The sequence below is a fragment of the Saccostrea echinata genome, unplaced genomic scaffold (genome assembly GCF_033153115.1).
Source record: "Saccostrea echinata isolate AGI-Se365-2 ecotype Australia unplaced genomic scaffold, CSIRO_AGI_Sech_v1 ptg000014l, whole genome shotgun sequence".
NCBI classification, from domain to species: domain Eukaryota; kingdom Metazoa; phylum Mollusca; class Bivalvia; order Ostreida; family Ostreidae; genus Saccostrea; species Saccostrea echinata.
The window spans coordinates 17,046,998-17,066,416 of NW_026889763.1; the positions used below are offsets into that span (position 1 = coordinate 17,046,998).

Genomic DNA, 19,419 nt, shown 5'->3' on the forward strand with positions numbered 1-19,419 from the left:
AGCTGTTTTCGTGCTATAGTTAATGTCTTGTTTTTTTTCTCCTTGTTTTAGGCACCATGTCTCTGGCATGCGGTAGTACATGTGTGAAATACATTTTATTCATCGCCAACTTCATTTTTTTCGTAAGTAACCATCTGTTTAATGACGTCATCATTCATTGCTTTCAGGAGTTTTAATGGAGAGGAAAGGTTGTTGAGTTTTTTTTTTTAACGAATCTACTTCTGCATGTTTGATTGCTCGTTGTGGAAGACTAATGTCGTTAAGCAAGTCTGTATCAAGTATTAAACTTTGTATTGGTATCCTTCTAATTTCTAATCTCAGAAAATAATTTTTGAATAAATACATAATTGATAACCAATACAAGGATTAGTTATCAAATTTTCCAATACTTTTTGTGTGGTATACTTTTTTTAATATTGAAAGAAAATGTCCTCTATTTGCATTCAATCAACTCCTCGTACTCTTTTTAAAACTCTGAAAATGGCACTGAAATATATTGTCCAGACGATAAATTCTGGAATTGTCGTAGTTTGCGACTAGGGCGTCGCTTTGTCCTGTTGAGGTCAAGTTCTTTTATGGTCAGCAATGTTGTGGTCACACAATAACATATACACCAGAGATACTGAATTAGTTAATTCGTCAACACAGACCGATTTACTACCATATCAATGACACATTGGTTTCCATCAAGCTCGTGAAACAAAAACATATGGTAGACGGTATGGAAAACGAGCTTCGATGAACTCTTTTGTTTTTTGCAAGATATAACAATAAAAACCGGGAAACAAAGAGATCAGATGTTTATGTCAATTATGTTATAATTAAGCATGTTTACATTGAAGGCGATATTACTACATATAAAATTTTTAAGGTAAATTAAAGTCCTTTGCTTGATAATGAGGATTTATTTGAGAAACAAACAAAAAATTAAAAAAATGAGCACAAAATCTCAACAACAAAAACAAAAGCAACCATAAACAACCATTCAAAGACAAATTCTATGGTGCTTTTGAATTCTTCAAACTACATCAGTTGTATTAAATTCGATTTTTTTTGTCCAGCTCATCGGTCTGGGGACAGTGGGTCTGGGGGTCTGGGCGTTGATTGACGATGATAAGATCCTAATTCTAACGGAGGTGGGGGATGCCGACAACTTCGATGTCGTCTCTCTCATCCGCACGGGGGCAATGGTTCTCATCGCCAGTGGGGGTGTGGCTGTCCTCATTGGATTCCTGGGTTGCTGTGGAGCTGTGAAGGAAAATAACTGTCTCCTGTTTGCTGTAGGTGATTTTTAAATGGAATTTGCAAACGTAGACATATACTTCGGAATGTGAAATAATTACTAGTATTTACCCTATGTCGTTAATCATATGTCTTTTTCATATTTCAAATCTTATATGAGGTCACAAATGGCTAGAAATATTAATACATTACGAATTTATCACCATCAAATTTAAGATTGGATAAAGATATAAAAGTGTTAAGAGAAGTATAAAAGCATAAATCATGATGGATTAATTTTTCATTACATTATCCCCGACTTGAAAGAAATTGTGGCCTTTTTCACTAGTCAGAAATTTCCCAAACATTCTTTTTCTAGATTTTTGTTTGTATAACTAGTATTGAGTATCAAATGTCCACATTTACGACATTTATTAACTATAATTCTGTTGAATTTTTTTTTCAGTACTGTGTGGTGATGGTGATTATATTGTTTGTACAAATAGCAGCAGTTGTTATTGCGGCAATATTTCAAAATAAAGTAAGTAAGCATAAAATCAAATTTAAATAGGTATCTTAGTATTCAAGCTGTGAATTTCGACAAATCGCGCTTAAATTGGTTTTCAAGTAAGTTATCATTAAGATAACAGGGTCATGTAAAGTTATAGAAAGGTATTTGTAAATTTTAGATAACTGCAGATATCATACAGTGTTGTTAACAGAAAAGCCTTATTTTGTAAAAGTATATGCCATATTATCTGCAATATGTTTTCAAAACCTTTCTAATTCAAAGAAAAAAGTAAAACAACGTTACAAATTTAGTCAGTTTTTCTCACCAGAACCAGCATATTCCGGACTTGCAATTATTTGTTCCGCTTGGACATATCGTTTCAAATCATCAGGCTTCTGAGAACGTCATACCAGTATGTTGTTTGGGGAAAAAACTATATATATATATATATATATATATATATATATATATATATATATATATATATATATATATATATATATATATATATATCCAAAATTGAAATAAAGTCTCAGTAATCGGATTACAATATTAAACAAATATAAAAAGAAAACACAAGAATCCTCCGTAAAGCTTTAGCGCTTTCATTAAAAATCTTCAGAAGCTTTACATTACAAAAATGTATACAACGGTAACATAGTAACAATGATTATGACGTTAAACTAAGCGGAACGTTTAATGTCTATATTGTGACGTCATAGATAAAATACTGCAATGATGATGAAAAAGTTCGGGAAAATCATAGGTAGTTTATAAGAGACTATTAAGTTTTGGCTTTAGAATACAAATAAAATGTTTTTCTTTTTCCCGTCTCTGGATATCACTGGCACATCTGAGTTTATAAAAAGGGAAAATGTTAAATCGTTTTTTTCCACAAGTTTCCAGGTGTGCACTTAACTTGATTTGTCTATATTCAGGTGTACTGATGTGTTGCTTATGTACACGTACACGGGCACGGAGACTGTTGCCAGTTTCACCAATATAATATTCTTTGCATCCAGGACATATGATGGCGTATATGACATCTTTCGTATCACATGACATGTTGGCATTAACTTTAAATTCACGTCCGTTAAAACTATAACTCGTCCCTTCTGTAATGTAGTCACATGTGCCGCAGCGAGGGTCCGTACACTTTGACACTGTATAATTATGGTCAGCGAATTGGGAGGAACAAAGTATTCTCTTAAGGTTTTTAGGCTGACGTTTACTGCTGATAAAACGACAGTTTTTGTATGTAGTTTTCGTTTGTTCATCCTCTCTAAGTAAGCTATTTAATTCATAAACAATTGAATTGATGTTTTTATTTCTCGGATTGTACGTGTGAACAAAGGGTATAGTTTCTCCGTCCTTCGCACGTCGTGTGTTTGAAAGTAATTGTGTTCTATCACACTCCTTGGCTTTCATAATACTATTATCTACCAGTTGCTCTGGGTATTTTTGGCTCAATAAATACAATTTTAATTCCTCCAAACGGATATCCCTCGTATTAATATTGCTCACAATGGTACAGATCCTTCTTGCGAGATTATATGGTATAGCCGTTTTAGTATGGTGGGGATGGCACGATCCGAAATGCAGATATTGGTGTGTATCTGTCGGCTTATAGTATATATCCGTATTTAACCTGGTATTATCTTTTGATATAAGAACATCGAGAAATGGCATTTGCGTATCATCTGTTTCCATCGTGAATTTGATATCCGAGTTCATTTGGTTTATTAGATCGTAAAACTCCGATAATTTGTCGACATCATCATCCCATAAGATAAAACAGTCGTCTAAAAATCTTTTCCATTTAGACTGTATATTATTTGCAGATTCTATTCCCCACAACGAACATAATTGTTCATGTAACTTATGTTCTAAATAACCTAAGGTTAATGTTGCATAGGTAGGTGCGACTTTCGTCCCCATTGCAGTTCCCTTAGTTTGAAGGTAATGATGGTCAGAAAAAGCAAATGAATTGTTTTCTAGAACTAATTTAAGTGCTTCTAAAATAAAATTCTGTTGGAATCTGTCATTTAGTATATCGGGATAACTTTCCATCCAAAATTTTACAGCTTCCAATCCTAATTCTGTAGGAATATTAGTATATAAACTAACGACATCAAAAGTGACAAGTTTTGTGTTACAGGTGATCTGAGTAGGTAAATGATTTATGAAATCCAGATCGTCTCTTACAAAGCTGGGTACTTTTTGACAATATGGTTTTAAAAGTATATCCAATAAGTGACTCAGTCTTTGTGTTGATGAGTTTGGTCCTCCTACAATGGGTCTGAAGCATAAATCACCTGGATCTAGACACTTAATACATACACTATTTTGATTTGCTATGGCGTCCTTAATAATTTTAGACTTGTGAACTTTAGGTAAACCATAGAATTGGCTCTCTCGGAATTCAAAGTTTGTCAGGTAGTCCTGTTCTTTATCTGTTAAACCTTCCGATAGTGGTCCATATACCAGCTTTTTTATTTTAGTAATTGTTTTCTTCTCATGACAATTGTGCAGTCTTTCATAAAAGTTGTTGTCTTGTAACATTTGTAAGATTTTATTTTTGTAAAAATCCTTATTCATTAACACAACTCCACCTCCTTTATCAGCCTCTTTAATAATGATAGTAGGGTCATCGCATAGGCTTTTAAGAGCTTTTTCCTCTTCCTTAGAAAGGTTGGGTTTGATATTTCTGGGTTTGTTTGGAAAATGAATATTTTCTAATGTGTCGCAAACGGCATCCAAAGTTCGATTTCTTCCTCGTTTTGGATTAAACTTAGATTTGTTTCTTACCAGGCTTCGGGGCCACCAACATATAAAAATCTCAGCTCAAATCTCAACCTCAAATCTTAGATTTCTGTCTCACCTGAGATTTTCCTAAAACACCGTGCCACCAACATTGCTGAGATTCGTCTCACGTAAGCTGAGATTTGAGAAAAATCTAAGACTTATTCTTATTGTTATATGCGACCTTTTTTCTTATAATGCACGAAGCTGTTGAATCAATGATTGAATTTACCTTTCAGTTAGTTGTTTATGCAATATTTTGGTGTATAATCGCGAAAATACACATTCTACACTTCCTTCGTCTTTTATTTGCTGTTTTGAGTCACTCAACGGAAAGGATTCCATTACGATCTTTGCGACAATAAATATTCACCGAGTCCCCGTAAAATAATCCCTACAGAAGAATAACACAAAACATATCCAAACTTTATAGTCTTGGTTCGTCTGTCTACATAAACACACAAAAATATACACCGAGGCGTCACTTCCGCCATTGTGACGTTACGTGTCGAAAGATTACAAAGAGTAGATAGGCGGATCAAGACTCTAGGGGGGCCTATAGTTACAGACCGATTACTCATTTTTTTTCTTTTATTTTGTTTTGTACTGTCAGATATATCTATTACATTTTACCTCTATAGAAAAAAATGTTTTAAATACAGGGAGTTTTTGTCCCTATTTAGAATAATTTAAAAAAAAAAATCATTTTAAGCGATCAAAGAAAATAAATTTTACCGCCGAAATGATGATTTTAATACTGCAAACTCGGCATTAACAGTGATTAAGAAAATACCGAGTAATTTTTTTTTTCTAGCAGATTACATGTAAATGTTAATTTTCTCACATGATAATTTTCTTGAGTGTTCCGTAAAATTCGTGCATAAGTTGCGACAGAAAAAATGTCCTGGGCGCGTAACATAATTACAATTCAATTCAATATACATATATGCTTGGTTTTACGTGAACCCATTTTATCAAGAAAATTTCGATACAAATTGTTTAATGTCAGGTTATATCAGGTATACACACCCCTTCCCCCGAAGAAATAAAAAACCTGAAATTGAACTACGGACATGTATGTAGAGACGAGGCTAAATAACACATCACATTTTCCACGATCCCCTGTGAGAAAATGTCACAGGAAAAATATTCTTCTTTTCAGATATAATATATATAATAATAATTAATTTCAGATATAATAACAACGAATAAAGTGAGCAATATTCGTTGTTACACTGGACACCTAAATCAATCTAACACTCACTTATCAAGTGAAGATTAACTGATTTAAAATTCCTATGAAAAGTTTCACGGCATAATCGTGCACTATTTGAAAGTTTGGACCATCCTTGTTTTTTTAATCTCAAAATGTAACTGGTCGTATTAAAAAAAAAAAAGGTCAGGTTTACTCTTACAAATAATATAAACGGTCAGAGATTTTTGTGTGCGATGGATTGTGAGTATAAAGCAGATCCTCATACGCGGATCAAGAAGGGGGAGGTGGTCCCCCCCCCCTGGAATTTGCAGAGTTCTTAAAAGTATATACTGAATCAATAAAAGTTGATTTTGGATACCCCCCCCCCCGTTGAAAACGTGGACCCCACCACTACCACAACCAAATAGGTTTTTCACGTTTGTGAAACGGATTTTTTTTTCTTTGCAAGAAAATTTCAGGGTTGATACTTTTGGGAGAGCAGTTTTTCTTGTCAAGAAATTTCTGTTTTTTTGTTTTTTTTTTGACTTGGATGGACCCCCCCCCCCCCCCGGAAAGAATTCCTGGATCCCTATTCTCAATTAAGAATTTTATAGATTTAGTGAAGACCCAAATTAGACAGATTGCTATCATCAGTGATTAATAAATGGTGATTTATAAATTATTTTGAAAGCATAGCAATATTTTTACACAGAATTTTAGACAATGTTCTTTTAATATTTGCGTATAATTTACACGAATAGGTACGTATATTGCACAAGTAAAAAATAACTACCGGAGAAAGAACAAAGAAGAGGCCGTGGAGATTTAATATTATCTAATCATATTTTTTTTCTGATATACATGTATATATAATGTGAATTAATAAATTTGCCTAACCATAAATAGCACACTAAAATATGAATTTAATTAATAAATGAAAATAATTCTTGCATGAATGAAGATATACATGTATGTTATGTAAAACGTGTCACAAGAATATTGCTTTTATTCCTTATTTTTTTTCTTTTGATATAGTTTCAGGTGCATTGTTTCAATGCGTGGACAATATTATGACATTTTTTACATGTACGTAAGAACCCCCCCCCCCTTTCTTAAAAGCGTATGATCTTGTTTTGAAAATAAGCATTCTCTCTGTGTTTGCGCGTTAATTTCATGTATTCATGGATTAACGTGTGCACTGTCATAATATTTGCGACATTTTACCATAAAATAATTCTGTGAGATTTTATTTGAGACTACTATGTACCAATCCCAAGATTTTCTGAGAAATCTCAGATTTTTTCTCAGCTGAGTCGGAAAAAAACGTTGGTGGCACACACGTTTCAGAGAAATCTCAGATTTGAGAAAAATCTCAGATTTAAGAAAAAACTCAAAAGATAAGTCTGAGTTTGAGAAAATATTTCATTGGTGGCACAGTTCGGTGAGAAAAACTCAAATTTTCTGAGAAATCTCAGATTTGAGAAAATCTCAGCGTTGGTGGCCCCGAAGCCAGGCTTCGGGGCCACCAACGCTGAGATTTTCTCAAATCTGAGATTTCTCAGAAAATTTGAGTTTTTCTCACCAAACTGTGCCACCAATGAAATATTTTCTGAAACTCAGACTTATCTTTTGAGTTTTTTCTTAAATCTGAGATTTTTCTCAAATCTGAGATTTCTCTGAAACGTGCGTGCCACCAACATTTTTTCTGACTCAGCTGAGAAAAAAATCTGAGATTTCTCAGAAAATCTTGAGATTGGTACATAGTAGTCTCAAATAAAATCTCACAGAATTATTTTATGGTAAAATGGTTGCAAATATTATGACAGTGCACACGTTAATCAATGAATACATGAAATTAACGTGCAAACACAGAGAGCATGTTTATTTCTCCCAAACCAAGATCATACGTTTTTAAGAAAGGGGGGGGGGGGTCTTACGCACATGTAAAAAATCTCATAATCTCATAATATTGTCCACGCAATGAAACAATGCACTTGAAACTATATCAAAAGAAAAAAAAATAAGGAATAAAATCAATATTCTTGTGACATGTTTTACATAACATGTATATCTTCATTCATGCAAGAATTATTTTCATTTATTAATTAAATTCATATTTTAGTGTGCTACTCATGGTTAGGCAAATTTATTAATTCACATTGTATATACATGTATATCAGAAAAGAAAATATGATTAGGTAATATTAATCTCCACGACCTCTTCTTTGTTCTTTCTCCGGTAGTTATTTTTTACTTGTACAATATACGTACCTAATCTGTAAATTATACGCAAATATTAAAAAAAAATTGTCTAAATTTCTGTGTAAAAATATTCTATTTATTCATAAATCACCATTTATTAATCACTGATGAAAGCAATCTGTCTAATTTGGATCTTCACTAAATCTATAAAATTCTTAATTGAGAGTAGGGATCCAGTAATTCTTTCCAGTGGGGGGGGGGGGGGGGGGGGAGGGGGGGTCATCCAAGTCAAAAAAGAAAATCCAACCCAGAAATTTCTTGACAAGTAAAACTGATTTCCCAAAAGTATCAAACCGCGAAAATATCTTGAAAAGAAAAAAAAATCCGTTTCACAAACGTGAAAAACCTATTTCGTTATGGTAGTGGTGGGGTTCACGTTTTCAATGGGGGGGAGGGGTGGTGTCCAAAATCAATTTTTATTTGATTCAATATATACTTTTAATAACTTTGCAAATTCCGGGGGGGGGGGGGACAACCTCCTCCCTCTAGATCCGCGTATGGGCATCTGCTTTATACTCGCTATGCATCGCACACAAATATCCCTGACCGTTTATATTATTTGTAAGAATAAGCCTGACTTTTTTTTAATACGACCAGTTACATTTTGAGATTAAAAAAAAAAACAAGTATGGTCCTAAGTTTCAAATAGTACATGATTACGCCGTGAGACTTTTCATAGGAATTAATAAGTTAATCGTCACTTGATAAGTGATTGTTAGATTGATTTAGGTTTCCAGTGTAACAACGAATATTGCTCACTATATTCGTTCTTATTATATCTGAAATTTATAATTATTATATATTTTATACCTGAAAAGAAGAATATTTTTCCTGTGACATTTTCTCACAGGGGATCGTGGAAAATGTGATGTGTTATTTAGCCTCGTCCCTACATACATGTCCGTAGTTCAATTCAGGTTTTTTGTTTTTTCGGGGGAAGGGGTGTGTATACCTGAAATAACCTGACATTAAATAATTTATATCGAAATTTTCTTGATAAATTGGGTTCACTTAAAACCAAGCATACATGTATATTGAATTGAATTGTAATTATGTTACTCGCCCTTGACTGACATTTTTTCTGTCGCAACTTATGCACGAATTTTACGGAACACTCAAGAAAATTATCATGTGAGAAAATTAGCATTTAATCAGCTAGAAAAAAAAAATACTCGGTGTTTTCTTAATTACTGTTTTTGCCGAGTTTGCAGTATTAAAATCATCATTTCGGCGGTAAAATTTATTTTCTTTGATCGCTTAAAATGATTTTTTAAAATTATTCTAAATAGGGACAAAAACTCCCTATATTTAAAACATTTTTGCTATGGAGAGTAAAATGTAATAGATATATCTGACAGTGTACAAAACAAAATAAAAGAAAAAAATGTGTAATCGGCCTGTATATATTATGGTCTTGATCCGCCTATCTACTCTTTGTAATCTTTCGACACGTAACGTCACAATGGCGGAAGTGACGCCTCGGTGTATATTTTTGTGTGTTTATGTAGACAGACGAACCAAGACTATAAAGTTTGGATATGTTTTGTGTTATTCTTCTATAGGGATTATATTTTACGGGGACTCGGTGAATATTTATTGTCGCAAAGATCGTAATGGAATCCTTTCCGTTGAGTGACTCAAAACAGCAAATAAAAGACGAAGGAAGTGTAGAATGTGTATTTTCGCGATTATACACCAAAATATTGCATAAACAACTAACTGAAAGGTAAATTCAATCATTGATTCAACAGCTTCGTGCATTATAAGAAAAAAGGTCGCATATAACAACAAGAATAAGTCTAAGATTTTTCTCAAATCTCAGCTTACGTGAGACGAATCTCAGAAATGTTGGTGGCACGGTGTTTTAGGAAAATCTCAGGTGAGGCAGAAATCTAAGATTTGAGGCTGAGATTTGAGCTGAGATTTTTATATGTTGGTGGCCCCGAAGCCAGGTCTATTTGTTCTGCTTCTTGAGACTCGGAATCAGATTCATTGGTATCACTTTCATGAAAATATTCATATAGCCTGAGTCGTCGAGTATAGGCTTTAATATCCGTTTTAAGCTCTTGATTATTTACATGAGGTGTAGGGGTGTATTTAAGACCCTTAGACAGTAATTTGATTTCGGAATCCGTCAGATGTCTGTCGGAAAGATTAAATACTTTTGGTTCTATTTTAATTACATTCCTGGGTGCATCCCTGGAATTGTTGTTGTTAACAATTGTGGTAATTGGTTCTTGTATCTTTGGCCTTGGTTCATTTTGCCTCCTCCTAAAAAATAATTGCGTACCCCTCTTCCAATATACGTAGTTCTTTCGTTTCTGTAAAAGTTTGGTGGACGCCTACTTCTAACGTATCCTCGGTAATTTTCATTTTGTCTGTTGTTGCCCTGATTCCGTCTTTTTATGCCTTTGTGGTACTTAGGAATCTGTTGATTTTGTGGAAAAGCACTACGAGAAGATTTACTTCTGGATTCAGAATTCTCGTATTGATTCTTATTTGCGGTTTTTCGTTTTCCCGAAAATGATTTTATTCCTTTAGAAAACGATGGTTCAGGCGCATTTTCCGTAGGGAAATCCCCTGTAACTGTAGGATTATTTGCAGAACTGGTTCTTACGGCGGACGCGTAACTTTTCCTAGAAGTTTGTCTTTTATGCAATGACTGTAGTCTTGGTGTATTTTGTTTAATAACTTCTTTACCATAATTTTTTTCATAATCCAAAAGCCAGGCTTCCGTATATCTCCATCTGTTGTATGAAGTTTGTTCCTCCTTAAGGCAATCAGATCTCCACGTATCTTGTAGTATTTCTAATACTCTGCCATATGCCTTAGTTTTCAGTAAGCGATCCATTTCTAGGTCGATCGACAGAACTCTTTTTTGGTTGTTTTCTGCCCTCATTCTTAGTAACTGAATTTCTCCCATCACACGACTCTTAGCTGTCTCAACTCTAACATTTGTTTGTTCAACCGGTTCTCCCCGTATTGGCTTAATTCTAAATTTCCTCGGGATTACGGGATTTTCCAGACTTACCCATTTTTCGTAATATTCTGCGCGGTTGGCATTACTTATTTGTTTATAGTATGTTTGTTTCCTGGAGTTGAGAGTTTGCGTCCAAGTGACCTTGATCCTTTGTTTAATTCTCATGGCTTCTTTTTGTAAAGCGAGCTCATTAACTTCCCTTTGAATTAATTGCGTAGGAGACTGATATGAGGTCATCTCAACATTTTGTGTTGACGCTGTTTTCAAATTTGTTTCCTCTTCATCCATTAAGTGGTTTAAATCCAAATTTGAAGTAAACTGATTATTAGGTAGCAAATTACTACAAACCTCAATTAAATCTTTCAGTAGTTGATTTGTTACATCTGTTTTCTTTAAAAGTTCCGTTATTAACATGTCTTTGTCAAGTCCTTTTTCTTTCTCCTTATTTGTAGAATTTTGTGTTTCCATCTCGATCACTGGATGGGTATATCCAAAATTGAAATAAAGTCTCAGTAATCGGATTACAATATTAAACAAATATAAAAAGAAAACACAAGAATCCTCCGTAAAGCTTTAGCGCTTTCATTAAAAATCTTCAGAAGCTTTACATTACAAAAATGTATACAACGGTAACATAGTAACAATGATTATGACGTTAAACTAAGCGGAACGTTTAATGTCTATATTGTGACGTCATAGATAAAATACTGCAATGATGATGAAAAAGTTCGGGAAAATCATAGGTAGTTTATAAGAGACTATTAAGTTTTGGCTTTAGAATACAAATAAAATGTTTTTCTTTTTCCCGTCTCTGGATATCACTGGCACATCTGAGTTTATAAAAAGGGAAAATGTTAAATCGTTTTTTTCCACAAGTTTCCAGGTGTGCACTTAACTGGATTTGTCTATATTCAGGTGTACTGATGTGTTGCTTATGTACACGTACACGGGCACGGAGACTGTTGCCAGTTTCACCAATATAATATTCTTTGCATCCAGGACATATGATGGCGTATATGACATCTTTCGTATCACATGACATGTTGGCATTAACTTTAAATTCACGTCCGTTAAAACTATAACTCGTCCCTTCTGTAATGTAGTCACATGTGCCGCAGCGAGGGTCCGTACACTTTGACACTGTATAATTATGGTCAGCGAATTGGGAGGAACAAAGTATTCTCTTAAGGTTTTTAGGCTGACGTTTACTGCTGATAAAACGACAGTTTTTGTATGTAGTTTTCGTTTGTTCATCCTCTCTAAGTAAGCTATTTAATTCATAAACAATTGAATTGATGTTTTTATTTCTCGGATTGTACGTGTGAACAAAGGGTATAGTTTCTCCGTCCTTCGCACGTCGTGTGTTTGAAAGTAATTGTGTTCTATCACACTCCTTGGCTTTCATAATACTATTATCTACCAGTTGCTCTGGGTATTTTTGGCTCAATAAATACAATTTTAATTCCTCCAAACGGATATCCCTCGTATTAATATTGCTCACAATGGTACAGATCCTTCTTGCGAGATTATATGGTATAGCCGTTTTAGTATGGTGGGGATGGCACGATCCGAAATGCAGATATTGGTGTGTATCTGTCGGCTTATAGTATATATCCGTATTTAACCTGGTATTATCTTTTGATATAAGAACATCGAGAAATGGCATTTGCGTATCATCTGTTTCCATCGTGAATTTGATATCCGAGTTCATTTGGTTTATTAGATCGTAAAACTCCGATAATTTGTCGACATCATCATCCCATAAGATAAAACAGTCGTCTAAAAATCTTTTCCATTTAGACTGTATATTATTTGCAGATTCTATTCCCCACAACGAACATAATTGTTCATGTAACTTATGTTCTAAATAACCTAAGGTTAATGTTGCATAGGTAGGTGCGACTTTCGTCCCCATTGCAGTTCCCTTAGTTTGAAGGTAATGATGGTCAGAAAAAGCAAATGAATTGTTTTCTAGAACTAATTTAAGTGCTTCTAAAATAAAATTCTGTTGGAATCTGTCATTTAGTATATCGGGATAACTTTCCATCCAAAATTTTACAGCTTCCAATCCTAATTCTGTAGGAATATTAGTATATAAACTAACGACATCAAAAGTGACAAGTTTTGTGTTACAGGTGATCTGAGTAGGTAAATGATTTATGAAATCCAGATCGTCTCTTACAAAGCTGGGTACTTTTTGACAATATGGTTTTAAAAGTATATCCAATAAGTGACTCAGTCTTTGTGTTGATGAGTTTGGTCCTCCTACAATGGGTCTGAAGCATAAATCACCTGGATCTAGACACTTAATACATACACTATTTTGATTTGCTATGGCGTCCTTAATAATTTTAGACTTGTGAACTTTAGGTAAACCATAGAATTGGCTCTCTCGGAATTCAAAGTTTGTCAGGTAGTCCTGTTCTTTATCTGTTAAACCTTCCGATAGTGGTCCATATACCAGCTTTTTTATTTTAGTAATTGTTTTCTTCTCATGACAATTGTGCAGTCTTTCATAAAAGTTGTTGTCTTGTAACATTTGTAAGATTTTATTTTTGTAAAAATCCTTATTCATTAACACAACTCCACCTCCTTTATCAGCCTCTTTAATAATGATAGTAGGGTCATCGCATAGGCTTTTAAGAGCTTTTTCCTCTTCCTTAGAAAGGTTGGGTTTGATATTTCTGGGTTTGTTTGGAAAATGAATATTTTCTAATGTGTCGCAAACGGCATCCAAAGTTCGATTTCTTCCTCGTTTTGGATTAAACTTAGATTTGTTTCTTACCAGGTCTATTTGTTCTGCTTCTTGAGACTCGGAATCAGATTCATTGGTATCACTTTCATGAAAATATTCATATAGCCTGAGTCGTCGAGTATAGGCTTTAATATCCGTTTTAAGCTCTTGATTATTTACATGAGGTGTAGGGGTGTATTTAAGACCCTTAGACAGTAATTTGATTTCGGAATCCGTCAGATGTCTGTCGGAAAGATTAAATACTTTTGGTTCTATTTTAATTACATTCCTGGGTGCATCCCTGGAATTGTTGTTGTTAACAATTGTGGTAATTGGTTCTTGTATCTTTGGCCTTGGTTCATTTTGCCTCCTCCTAAAAAATAATTGCGTACCCCTCTTCCAATATACGTAGTTCTTTCGTTTCTGTAAAAGTTTGGTGGACGCCTACTTCTAACGTATCCTCGGTAATTTTCATTTTGTCTGTTGTTGCCCTGATTCCGTCTTTTTATGCCTTTGTGGTACTTAGGAATCTGTTGATTTTGTGGAAAAGTACTACGAGAAGATTTACTTCTGGATTCAGAATTCTCGTATTGATTCTTATTTGCGGTTTTTCGTTTTCCCGAAAATGATTTTATTCCTTTAGAAAACGATGGTTCAGGCGCATTTTCCGTAGGGAAATCCCCTGTAACTGTAGGATTATTTGCAGAACTGGTTCTTACGGCGGACGCGTAACTTTTCCTAGAAGTTTGTCTTTTATGCAATGACTGTAGTCTTGGTGTATTTTGTTTAATAACTTCTTTACCATAATTCACACGTACAATCCGAGAAATAAAAACATCAATTCAATTGTTTATGAATTAAATAGCTTACTTAGAGAGGATGAACAAACGAAAACTACATACAAAAACTGTCGTTTTATCAGCAGTAAACGTCAGCCTAAAAACCTTAAGAGAATACTTTGTTCCTCCCAATTCGCTGACCATAATTATACAGTGTCAAAGTGTACGGACCCTCGCTGCGGCACATGTGACTACATTACAGAAGGGACGAGTTATAGTTTTAACGGACGTGAATTTAAAGTTAATGCCAACATGTCATGTGATACGAAAGATGTCATATACGCCATCATATGTCCTGGATGCAAAGAATATTATATTGGTGAAACTGGCAACAGTCTCCGTGCCCGTGTACGTGTACATAAGCAACACATCAGTACACCTGAATATAGACAAATCCAGTTAAGTGCACACCTGGAAACTTGTGGAAAAAAACGATTTAACATTTTCCCTTTTTATAAACTCAGATGTGCCAGTGATATCCAGAGACGGGAAAAAGAAAAACATTTTATTTGTATTCTAAAGCCAAAACTTAATAGTCTCTTATAAACTACCTATGATTTTCCCGAACTTTTTCATCATCATTGCAGTATTTTATCTATGACGTCACAATATAGACATTAAACGTTCCGCTTAGTTTAACGTCATAATCATTGTTACTATGTTACCGTTGTATACATTTTTGTAATGTAAAGCTTCTGAAGATTTTTAATGAAAGCGCTAAAGCTTTACGGAGGATTCTTGTGTTTTCTTTTTATATTTGTTTAATATATATATATATATATATATATGTATTAGATTCACGTTAGTATTGTAGTCCATGGGTCTTAGATCTTTAAAACACAAGCAAACATGATAAAGTTTCGAGATTTGAACATTCTTAGAGACAAACTACTAGCATTTCCGAGTTAAAAATAACACACATAAATTCTGGAAATTTGATGAAATTGCGATCCTCAATAGAAAATATGCTACTGTAACACGTGTATTTATGTATGGACTTATCCGAGTAGACCATGTCGATATCAAAATAATACAGAAAAAGTTAATCAATGAAAAATATTAATACTTCCCCCGCTTATCAAAAATCCACGGGATCATTTTATCTCCAGGGATATTTTTGTCGATGAATCTTTTTCTGGCGATGACTAACACTTTGCCCTGGTTATAAGGGAAAATCAATGATTGCTTTATATAATATTACTCATAATAAATAATTTCTAGATCACTGTTGACATTTTATGTTAAATCAATAGAGAAAAGTAAATCGATGGCGTAACACGTGATTGCCTCGTCGGGATAATGAAATTTACTCACATACAGCGGTCATTTTGAAAGTGAGATACGATGTCATATTGTAAACTTTAAATTCTGGGTGGAGATAAATTTACACCAGTAATTCAGAATTTACAACATGCAGACAGCAGATAAAATGGGGGTATATCTATATATTAATGAATTGTATGTCAAAATTAAAAACTTTCTAAATATAGGAACAACCTGCATTCATTGCGACAATTGGATATAAGATAATGCTTTTTAGAACCACTTAAAATAAAATCTAGAGAAATTTCAAGAGCTCTAAAATTACATTATCTTCACACTTCATTAGCAGCTGCTCAAAATATCTTGCCTCCTGCTTAGAAGCAATTTAAGCTTTTTCCTCGCCACATATTTCGTATATTTATTGACGGACAAGTTAGAATTTCCTTAAAATAGTGTTGTAAATTTGTAGAAAATGTCCGTTATTAAACTTGTCCACACGATGATATCATAAGATATTGTAACAAATTACTTGCCTGCTGAAAAGAAATATAATTCTGACATTTTTTTTACATACACTCGGTAAAATTTAACATAATGTATAGTGTGAAAGCAAGACTAGGTGAAGATACACGGGTGAAATATAGTAATATAATACTATAAACCTTTACTTTAAATGTTCAGCGAGGCGACAATTTTCATGTTTGGTTTGAAAGGGGTTTTAAAGCCATTGACATATAAAAAAATGTCTACAGTAATGAAATTGTCAATAAAAAAAAAACTTTAGCAGAATATAAATTATAAGTTCTAATTGTCTAGGTTACAGAAGATTTGAAAGTGTTTTTGAAGTCCCGCCTGAGTGCCCAATATGAAGGCAGTATAACTACCAAAGACCCATTCTCTCTGGGTCTAGACGTGGCCCAGATTCAGGTAAAAAATCTGACCTTTAGTTATCTCAAATTGCGTCTTATTTTTTGTCAACATTGAATGAGAGACGTGAATCGGATGGCGATGGGTATAAGATAACTCAATATAGAATAGGTTACAAAAATATTATGTAACCTGTAGATTTGTCATATGATGAAACATAAACAACGCTTCCCCAGTTAAGTTGACAAAAATGAGTTACAAAGAAGTATGGTGTACCAGCACAATCATGTACATTGTACGAAATATGTTTATATACATTGTACGATATATGCTTCTTTCGCACAGAAATCACAGTGTGATCGCATAAAAAATGCAGTAGCAGCTAATGTGGAATGTTAGCATTAGCATGCGCGGATCTAGAGGGGGGGGGGATTGAGGGGATGTGTCCGTTGGACCCCCCCCCCCCCTCCGGAATTGCGGAGTTACTGAAGCAAATAAAAAAAATCCTGGATCCGCGCCTGATTAGTATAATACATATGAATAATTTTACGCAGTTTTATAATTTAAATGTTTATGTGAAGTTTGAGAAAACGGGTGTCCTTTAAACGTTGAAAACGAAGCAATGAATTAATTTTAAATCGAAAATATTTAATGTAAAAGGCATCCAATCAAAGAAAAATCACCATGTCCTTTCTTTCTTACAATAGCTCTTCATAAACAAGTACTACCATTCTTCTTGATGAATTATCCACCAGACCGCAAAGATACCACAACTGTATAAGTAAATAATAGATAATTCCTTGGTGGGAAGGAGGACGCAAAGTATCAGATTTTTTGGTTCCACACCGTGTAATAATATGTAGGGGGAGGGTTAAACCATGTTCTTATTTTTGAATTTAGTTTGTAATGTGTAAATGGAAAAAAAATGACAAGTTGTATGTAGTTGTCATGTATATTTTTCTTGTATGTAGTATACCCAGCCAGGTAAATTGAAAAAATATATACCGTAGTACATAGATAATCATATGTGACCATTTTCAGTCAGACATGAAATATTCAACTACAACAGATTTTCTTATTAACTTGTGAACCCAGGTATTTAATGAGGACTAGACGCATAAAAAAAGGACAACAAATCTGTTAAAACAGTCTACTTATATGAGTCACATCTTTCGGAGGAGCACGCTTTCTATACTGTGGACGTGCAGTAACGCAGTGACCAGTAGCTGTTCAGGAATTCAAAAAGCAACAATCTTAACACAATTTCATTGATTAGATGATAAAATTACTGCTCTAACACTGTTAATTAAAACAGCAGAGGCGTATTGAATGGAGAAAACTTGCTGAGTTGATCAGATCTTGAGAGCTGTGGACGCCTTATCGCGCCAACTAGTGTCATTGTCTTTATTGCACAATCGGTCCCGTCCTCCTTAATTTCGCAATTAACATTGTTGTGTAACCCATTTCATATCATTGGCGCAGTATATACCATTATTTCAGTCTTTCAAATTAATTTTGGCAATGTTATGAAACAAACCATGGTACACAGTTAATTTATTTATGAGTTGAATATTTTTTCTTCATTATACACGTGGAAGCAAATCATGGAAAATTAAAAGGTAATTTCGGATCCACATTTTAACAAAATTAATATCCAGTCTTAATATAAGATGCAGTCGAACTCTACGATGTATCAGTATATTTTCGCCTAAAAGAAAGTCGAACACCCCACCCCCACCTTCCATCGACAATAAGACAGTGCACACTCGTACTTCTTACATGCACCTCTTTCCAACTTTTCCTCCGGGCCCAACCTCAAAGTTTCTCATATAAACATTCCTTTATATGAAAAAGTGCTACGTTGCAGATTAATAAGATTTTTTACTTTAATCTTGTTATCAAATGCTATTTAAAAGGTTCTTTATTTCAGTTTGAATGCTGTGGTATTGACAACTACATGGACTTCCTGTCTGCTACAAAATGGCAGGACACGAAAAACGCCTCCACCATAATCCCACTCACGTGTTGCAGATTTGCTAACAAGGGCGCTTACTACACGGATTACCAAGGTCTCATTCTAAAGGACCCCTCCTGTGAAACGTCTCCCTCGGACCAGAATTCAAACTTCAGAAAGGCAAGCAAGCTGTTGTAGTTAAAAGTTGCTGATTTTAAAATTAATGTGAAAAACTTTTTTTTATTCGCAACCATGTAATTTCACGTTATAATTGGCGATACTGATTGCTCGCGAAAAATTATTGTCGCGTATGTTGTGTCATAAATGATTATGTACAACATAGTATTATGTACATCAGTATCCGAAATTTCTAAAAGATTTTTCTCGCCTATCTTCGGTACTACGATTTCCAATTAAGGACATACGCAACGCTGTTTTGAGCTTTATTTCACTATTCCTTGTTTAATTGAAGAGTTCAAATAATTCTAGGACCCTTATGCGACTTTAATTATGTCTAATGAAGATGTACATACCTCTTCTATTATAAATTTGAGGAAGTATCAGCCAAAACTATATATGTTTGGTAATTTTTCTTTGAATAACACAAGGATTTTTATCATCTGATTTCTAATCAAACCCCTAGTGATGTATGCTGATTTTTTGTCTGAGAACATCTGATGGTACATGGGATTTTAAAAATGAGAATATCTTGAAAAATTATCAATTGGTAAGGTTTGTTGTAAAATACATTGGTATGAACCTTAATGCCGTTTTCTTTTGCAGGGCTGTTG

General features: G+C 34.0%; 1 protein-coding gene across 1 annotated transcript; it reads left to right on the forward strand.

The window, feature by feature from the left end:
• Nucleotides 1-480: 480 nt before the first annotated feature.
• Nucleotides 481-18,826, forward strand: LOC133186546 (tetraspanin-18-like). Its single transcript, XM_061321777.1, has 5 exons — nt 481-525; nt 1,062-1,280; nt 1,601-1,762; nt 16,624-16,734; nt 18,605-18,826. The coding sequence occupies exons 1-5, from the start codon at nt 481-483 to the stop codon at nt 18,824-18,826; spliced, it is 759 nt and encodes a 252-aa protein (XP_061177761.1).
• The last annotated feature ends 593 nt before the right edge of the window (nt 18,827-19,419 follow it).